This window comes from Mandrillus leucophaeus, unplaced genomic scaffold, assembly GCF_000951045.1.
Source record: "Mandrillus leucophaeus isolate KB7577 unplaced genomic scaffold, Mleu.le_1.0 Scaffold721, whole genome shotgun sequence".
Lineage (NCBI taxonomy): Eukaryota > Metazoa > Chordata > Mammalia > Primates > Cercopithecidae > Mandrillus > Mandrillus leucophaeus.
Window position 1 is genome coordinate 379,345 of NW_012107820.1, and position 8,728 is coordinate 388,072.

General features: G+C 38.5%; 1 protein-coding gene across 1 annotated transcript in view; it reads left to right on the plus strand.

The window, feature by feature from the left end:
• The window catches only part of IFIT5 (interferon-induced protein with tetratricopeptide repeats 5), a 4,946-nt gene extending 1,434 nt beyond the window's left edge, over positions 1-3,512 (plus strand). Inside the window, exon 2 of the mRNA XM_011965376.1 lies at positions 1,855-3,512. Within this exon, the coding sequence (XP_011820766.1) occupies positions 1,855-3,298 (1,444 nt within the window). The 3' untranslated portion in view covers positions 3,299-3,512. The remainder of the gene's footprint in view (positions 1-1,854) is intronic.
• The last annotated feature ends 5,216 nt before the right edge of the window (positions 3,513-8,728 follow it).

Genomic DNA, 8,728 nt, shown 5'->3' on the forward strand with positions numbered 1-8,728 from the left:
AGTCTCCTTAGGCCCTATCGCGTGCCTCTCTTTCCAGCTGCCATTCCCTCGGTGTGGCATACGCGGTTTCGCCGCAGCCCTCCAGGTGTCACATTCGCCTGCCACTGCCATTTTGCCTTTCTGATTTCTGGGTCTGAGTTCTTCCCTTCCGGGGAGCTACCTCTGTACCAAGCACAGATTGTTATCATCCCACCCAATCCGCTATTTTATGAGGATTTCTTTATCTGACTCCTTTACTGATTCAGTATGATGGCGTCCTTTTCTTAATCGTTTTGTATTCCCAGGGGCTAGTACCCTGCCCTGCACGTGGTTAGTGAACCTTCCGCATTTAATGAGTTGAGGAATAAGAGGTTAAGGTTAAGGTCTTGGGCTCTAAAAGCAGATAGTCCCTTGTTCTAAATCCTGACTGAGCTCCTACTAGTTGAGTGACCCCAAAGTTTCTCAAACTCTGTGAGTCTGTTCCTTATCTGTAAAAATTAATGGTGACCATCTCTTGGGACTGTGGAAAAGGACAATAATAAATCCTAGCAATTGACTGCTTAGCACATAATTCTTGCACAATAAACGTTAACTATTCTCATTATTATAAGTTAAAAAAAAGTTTAAGTGCCACCCACACATCTACCTTTTTTTTGAGATGAAGTCTCGCCCTGTCACCCAGGCTGGAGTGCAATGGCTCAATCTCGGCTCACTGCAACCTCCGCCTCCCGGGTTCAAGCGATCCTCCTGCCTCAGTTCACCTTGTAGCTGGGATTACAGGCGTGCGCCACCACTCATGGCTAATTTTTTGTCTCTTTAATAGAGACGGGGGTTTCACCATGTTGACCAGGCTGGTCTCGAATTCCTGACCTCGTGATCTGCCGGTCTCAGCCTCCCAAAGTGTTGGGATTATAGGCGTGAGCCACTGTGCCTGGCCACATGTAACATTTTTAAGAAAGGAGAGTGCTATCAGGAAGGGGCTTAAAAAAAAAAAAAAAAAAAAAGAGGGTGGTGTGCACCGTACATATGCAGGATGGGGAGGAAAAGGGCTGGGCCCCATTGGGGACTGTCTCCCAAGGACAATGAAAGACTGCTTCTTCCTAGCAGAAGAACAGAATTACTGAAAGATACCCTCTTCTGATGCAATAGCTTCTCTCTTATCAGCTTCCCAGAGACAGAGTTACAAAATTAAGTAGACAAAGTTTAAACAGTAAAAATTCTCATGGTGTCCAGTTGTGCATAAATTCCAGAGCCTGGACAAACCACTTCAGTACCTGATTGAATGTCCCTTTGAGATCTTACAACCACATTCATAATACCTGAGCAGCCCTCCTCATCCTCCTTGGGCTGGGCTGGTAGAGACCTTCAAAACAAGCGTTTGTTTTAGGCAGAGGACTGGTAAAGCAATATTGTGGATTTGAGCAGGCTGTAAGGACATGGCATGTCTTGCCCATGTTTTTGGTACAGTTATACTAGAGAAAGGAACAATTACCAAGGAACAATTTTACCATGTTTCCTAGTCAGAATCAGTACTCAATATAGAAATGGAATTTTCATATTAATTATTGAATATGTATATCTTTATTCCTAATTTTCAGTGGTTTAGTGATTGCCAAAAGGAAATAGATGCATGTAATACAGAAAGCTCTGTCATCTCTCCAGAACTGTTTTTGCAATAAATAGTGAGAATTTAAATGAAATATTTCTAGGACATAACTGTACATAGAAGAAACTCTAAAGTTACGGGAACCTACTGCTTTAACTGTAAGATCAAATAGGGATAAAATTAGTTGTTATGCAAAGAACAATATTTAAGGTTTAGAAAATTATTTCTTGTATTTCTTCAAAAATTAAAAAGTATTTTATCTTTGACAGTGAAATTCCTAAGGACCCCTTGAAGGCCATTCTGTTGGAGTTAGAATGTCATTTTACATGGAATTTACTTAAGGAAGACATTGATCTGTTTGAGGTGGAAGATACAATTGGGCAACAGCTTGAATTTCTTACCACAAAATCTAGACTTGCACTTTATAACCTATTGGCCTATGTGAAACACCTAAAAGGCCAAAATAAAGACGCCCTTGAGTGCTTGGAAGAAGCAGAAGAAATAATCCAGAGAGAACACTCAGACAAAGAAGAAGTACGAAGCCTGGTCACTTGGGGAAACTATGCCTGGGTGTATTATCACATGAACCAGCTTGAGGAAGCTCAGAAGTATACAGGTAAGATAGGGAACGTCTGCAAGAAATTGTCCAGTCCTTCTAACTACAAGTTGGAGTGTCCTGAGATTGACTGTGAGAAAGGGTGGGCACTCTTGAAATTTGGAGGAAAGTATTATCAAAAGGCTAAAGTGGCTTTTGAGAAGGCTCTGGAAGTGGAACCTGACAATCCAGAATTTAACATCGGCTATGCTATCACAGTGTATCGGCTGGATGATTCTGATAGAGAGGGGTCTGTAAAGAGCTTTTCTCTGGGGCCTTTGAGAAAGGCTGTTACCCTGAACCCAGATAACAGCTACATTAAGGTTTTTCTGGCACTGAAGCTTCAAGATGTACATGCAGAAGCTGAAGGGGAAAAGTATATTGAAGAAATCCTGGACCAAATATCATCCCAGCCTTATGTCCTTCGTTATGCAGCCAAATTCTACAGGAGAAAAAATTCCTGGAACAAAGCTCTCGAACTTTTAAAAAAGGCCTTGGAGGTGACACCAACTTCTTCTTTCCTGCATCACCAGATGGGACTTTGCTACAGGGCACAAATGATCCAAATCAAGAAGGCCACACACAACAGACCTAAAGGAAAGGATAAACTAAAGGTTGATGAGCTGATTTCATCTGCTATATTTCATTTCAAAGCAGCCATGGAACGAGACTCTATGTTTGCATTTGCCTACACAGACCTGGCCAACATGTATGCTGAAGGAGGCCAGTATAGCAATGCTGAGGACATTTTCCGGAAAGCTCTTCGTCTGGAGAACATAACCGACGATCACAAACATCAGATCCATTACCACTATGGCCGCTTTCAGGAATTTCACCGTAAATCAGAAAATACTGCCATCCATCATTATTTAGAAGCCTTAAAAGTCAAAGACAGATCACCCCTTCGCACCAAACTGACAAGTGCTCTGAAGAAATTGGCTACCAAGAGGCTTTGTCACAATGCTTTGGATGTGCAGAGTTTAAGTGCCCTAGGATTTGTTTACAAGCTGGAAGGAGAAAAGAGGCAAGCTGCTGAGTACTATGAGAAGGCACAAAAGATAGATCCAGAAAATGCAGAATTCCTTACTGCGCTCTGTGATCTCCGACTTTCCATTTAAATACACACTCTAGGAAATTAGCTCCAAGTTTTTCCCTCCATTTTGGGTTCTTCTTTTTTTTTTTTTAATTGTTTTAATCCATTGTTTATTATAGAACTAATATTTATTGAATAGTTATTGTGTACCAAGCATTGTGCTAAATACTTTATATGCATTATGATGAATCTTGTGTAGTTTTCTTTTTCTTTTTAATTAAAATACTATAATCCGTTGAGAAATAGCAATATTCTAGCTATTGTAACTTTTAAAAATGGTATGGCCATTAGATCTGAGCTTTTTATCTCTGCTTTTTGTAACACTTTGCAGATTACATTTTGGCAAATTTCTCATATTATGTAGTAAATATATTCCTATGTAAACCTTTGTTACCTAGATCAGGAATACTCTTCCAGGAGTACAAAATTACATTATTAATAGTTAAGCTCTTAACTATGTAGTTTGCAAAATACAGCACTTTTTAGTTACAGATGTTTTGACTTTGATGAGGATATTTAGCTATCAATCTAATAGTCACCTAAAATATCTTTTTTGTTGGAAAAAAGTTTATAATAAAAAAGTTTGTCATCTCTAGTGACTTCAATAAAATGAAAAAACTAGAAGAGAAGAAAAAAGATTTCCTCAAATTTTAAATATGTAACTTCAGGGATTCAATTCCCAAATGTTTATTAAGTAGTTAGAAATAATTATGTGGGAAAACAATAAATAATGGAAAATAGTGAGTCTCAAATTGTTCTTTTTTTTTTTTACTAAAAAAAATCTGCAATGAATCTATATGCAATTAATTTTATTCCTTCCAGCTAAAATTACAATATTTTTAGGTTAAAATTATTGAGATATAAAGCAGCCATTGGGAAATTGGGAGAAATGATAAACAAATGGAAAAAGAAATGTCCCTAACCTACCCCTATAGATTACCAGTATTTCAGTGTACTAATTTTGAATCTGTTCTGAATAGCGTTTTTATACCCTCAATTTCTGGCCTTTGACTATTTTAGCATTTCAAAGTGACTTCTACGAAGCTTTTTTTTTTTTAATGTGAAATTTTCAGAGTGTTGTTTTTTTCATGTAAATACTCCAGGAAGAGTTAAGCGTGGCTTTCAGTTTTAATATCCACCTTCAGGGGTTACTGCTTGAGGGCTTTTATCCCAGGGGACTTTTTAATTTGGATGTTACTTAATGTGGCTTATCTAATGTAGTTTCTTTGATTATAGACTACACAATTATGTACCATCACAGTATTAGTGGAAACGTACCATGTGATTTAATTCTCCATTCCTCCAATGTAACTCTTAAAATTATTATGTAAGTGTGTGTTTTACTTTTTGTTTTTTATTATTTTTAAAATTTCTATTATGGTTTGATTGTTATAAAAATAATGAATTCTCATTGTAAATTTCCAAAAAAAAATTACAAAAATATGTGAATTTAAAAATGAGAGCAGTCCCCTTACCCTACCACAGTTTCACACCCTCAAGGTAAACTTATAACAATTTGATATGTATCCTTCCAGATCTTTTTTCTATATGTAGTCAGACATACATATATACTGCAGTGTATCTCATGTATTAATTTTTTAATCTTTTGTTTTACTTAATTCTGTTTATTATTACTATTATGTTTGAGCATATTAAGGAAGAACAAGGAAGGGAATGATCTTTTCTCAAGAATTTCAGAAAGTCAGCACTGAAGTCCTGACCTATCAGTAGACACATTTGTCCCTTTGAAATATTTTAGGATATTCTAGCAAAGCAGGCCATTTCTCCCACCTGAAAGTACATAACTTCCATCGCTTGCTACGTAATTCAAAAAACTCACATTCAGGGGTTACTCAGACAGTTAATCATAGAAAAGATTATTGGCTTCATCATTTAACTTGTTTTTGTAAATCAGAGCTGTGTTCATACACAGAAGGGGCCTGAGATTTCTGCCCTTTAAACAAACTACCAGGTGAGGATGCTGCTGCTGTTCTTCTAATTACATTTTGAGTAGTAATGTCTACAATATTGTTCCTCAAACTTGGCTACATATTGGAATCACCTAAAAAGTTAAAACAAAACATGGATGTCTGGGTCCCACCCCATAGAGAATGACTCACTTGGCATGGGGTGCAGTCCAGGCATCATGATTTTTAGATTTCCCAGTTGGAACTTGTGCAGCAAAGTTTGGGAGCTACTGATCTACAATGTGAAAGGTAAGTATAAATGGAATAAAATTAATTAGGCTAATAGGCTTAAACCAGGAAATCCTAAGTTCCTTGAATATCTGGTTTGCATTTGGACTCCTCATCTTGTACTTGGTATATAATACTCTAATAAAAGCTGCTGGAGTTGAATTGTATATTGTCCTACACCTACCTCTGAAAGCTGCCCTTACCAACTGACTCAAAGTCTCTGAAATGGGTCCAAATCCTACTTAGTTAGATGAACTCATCCTGTCAAGCCTGATAAGAATCCTATGATTCCAGGCCCAAGTTATTTTCTTGCCTATTAGACAAACTTATAAATATGCCCAGAAAAGTGGCTGTGATTGCTATTCAGGGTAATTTGGCCCTTCCGGAAAAGAAGTGCCTCCTCTCCAAATCTTGAAGGTGCTCTTGGAAACTATTTCATTCAGCACTAAAGGTAGGCTCCCTGACTCATAAAAGCTGAGAAAAGCCCTTTCAACAAATGACAAATCAGCTGGCAGAAAAACTGGCTTCCCAGTCATGGAGCTCTTAAAGATGTTTGCTGTCCTCTCTGAGTTCCCAAATAGTCTTAGCAGTTGATCACATGCTATCAGCCAGAGTTTCAAAAGCAATATAAACTGTCACTATTTCTTTCTAGATTGAGTCAACGATGAAGATTACTTCAGTTCAAGAACAACCTTGTAGACAACACAGAACTTTAAAATCAGGAGAACCTTGAGAAAATCCCTACTCCAACCAACTTTATTGATACGAAAATTGAGACCAGGACTGGTGATACGACTTAAGGTTTCACAACTAATTTGTGGACCATAATTTTTTTCTCCTGGCTGCTGGTTCAGTAGCACTTACGCCCATTTTATAGTTTCTACCGGGAATCATTTGTTGTAGGCTAAACATCAATTGACAGAGTTTATCTGGCCATGATATGACTATGCTTATGTGACATCAACTATAACACAGGCAGGCCCAAGGAGAGTCCTTTTATGGAATATGTTCATTACTGAGATTAAAGAACATGACGGAACTATAAAACAATGTGGCAAGTTTTTATATAATTGGCAAATTACAAGAAGTGAAAATCCATTTGGCCTTGACAATTGGAACAGTCTCCTTTGAGTAGTTCAAGTGTAATAACATTGTAACCCTAATGTGGTAGCAATGAGAAGCACCTCTCAGATCTCTAGCTACAGGGATTATAATTGTCTGAAGGTCCCATCTCTACACATTGAAGTCTATCACTACATTTACACTGAGGCCATGCTTCCCAGTGTGGCAAGGATACTAAGTCATGCCCTCTCCTGAGAGATGCAATACTCCTCTGACGAGCAATTTCAGCTCAAGGACTCCCCACCAGCCTTGCCAAATGTTCCTTAAAACAATACTGTAATCTAAGATGTTTTTACCCAACTTTTCTTCCTTCTGTCTCCCCTACATATGGGGTCAAACCTGCATCACAGTTGGATGGCTCTCCCAGCCTCTGTCTGCTCTCTTCCCATTTTTTCTCAGAGGTGTTTCCCCGAATACATTTCTTGCACGTTCAACATCCCATCTTAGATCAAACTGACACATCTAGTGAAAGAAATGTAATTAGAGGACTCTAATTGGCTGGGTGTGTAAAAAATGTAATTAGAGGACTCTAATTGGCTAATATGTAAATAATGTTTACATAATATAAATGTCATTTATTGTTCTTCAACTTTTTGGATCAGTAATTATGATTAAAGAACAAAACATGGCTGGGTGTGGTGACTCATGCCTATAATCCCAGCACTTTGTGAGGCTAAGGCAGACAGGTTACTTAAGGTCAGGAGTTCGAGACTAGTCTGGCCAACATGGCAAAACCCCATCTCTACTAAAATTACAAAAATTAGCTGGGCATGGTGGCACATACCTGTAGCCCCAGCTACTTGGGAGGCTGAGGCACAAGAATCACTTGAACCCAAGAGGCAGAGGTTGCAGTGAGCCAAGATCACATCATTGCACTCCTCCAGCCTGGGCGATAGAGTGAGACTCTGTCTAATAAATAAATAAATAAATCTTTCCAATGTTATAATATTTGATTTGGAAAAGAGAAGGGGGAAGAGAGGTAAGGGAAATAGTCTTAGTTTCTGTTGTGCTGCTATAATAGAATACCTGAGACTGAGTAATTTTAACAATCAGAAATTTATTTCTCACAGTTCTGGAGACTGGAAGTTCAAGATCAAGGAGCTGGCAGGTTTGGTGTCTGGTGAGGGCCTGGTCTCTGCTTCCAAGATGTCACCTTGAATGCTGCATCCTCTGGAAGGGAGGAACTCTGTTCCTCACATGGCAGAAAAGCAGAAGAGAGCAAGAACCCACTCCTGCAAGCCCTTTTGATAAGGGCATTAGTCTAGTCATGTGGACCAAGCCCTCAGGAACATCTCTCCTTAGGTCTCACCTCTCAATACTGTTGCATTGGAGATTAAGCTTCCAATCCATGAATTGGGAGGAGACAAAAACATTCAAACCATAGCAGAAAAATAGAGACGGAAAAGATACAGATCTAAGCGATGTTTTGTTTCTAGAACTGGATTTTGGAATTCAAAGATTTGGAATAAATTCCTCACAAAAGGAAGCTGTGTATTTTGGAAGACTGAAGAACCAGTAAACAATTAGAAGCCAGAATACATACCCAGTCCTTCATCCTTGGAAGGAAGGATATATCCCTTGTGCAAAGACCAACCAGCATCAGATCCTCACCCAGTGTGGAGAGCAAAATAAGAAGGCAAGGAGACAGTTGGATTTGGCCATTCCACAATGTATACATATCTAAAAACATATTGTACATGATAAATATACACAATTTTTATTTGTCAGTTTAAAAAGGAAAGGGAAAGGGTGGGGGATGAGGAGGAGTGGAGGGTGCTGGAACACATGTAACAACTAGGGCTAGGGTCACCTGCGCTTTAACATCCCCTGAGTTTGCCTTGAGCCTCCAGGCCATGGACTTTGGAACGTGGCTGTGAGTCCCTAATTCTATTAAATATTAATTTGGTTCAAGAGTAACTTCATCTCTCTTCACATGCTTTTCCTTTCCATACCACATCAACTCCAGCAAATCTCACCAAAGCAAACAAACAACAACAAATACCAAAACTGAACAAACACCAAAACTCAAATCACTTACAGGTCATTTCTATATAAAAACCCTTTATTGAGAAGATCTGAGGAGACAGAAAAATCTACAACTTTAAAATTAATATTAGGTAATCTCTGTTTTTCAGGAA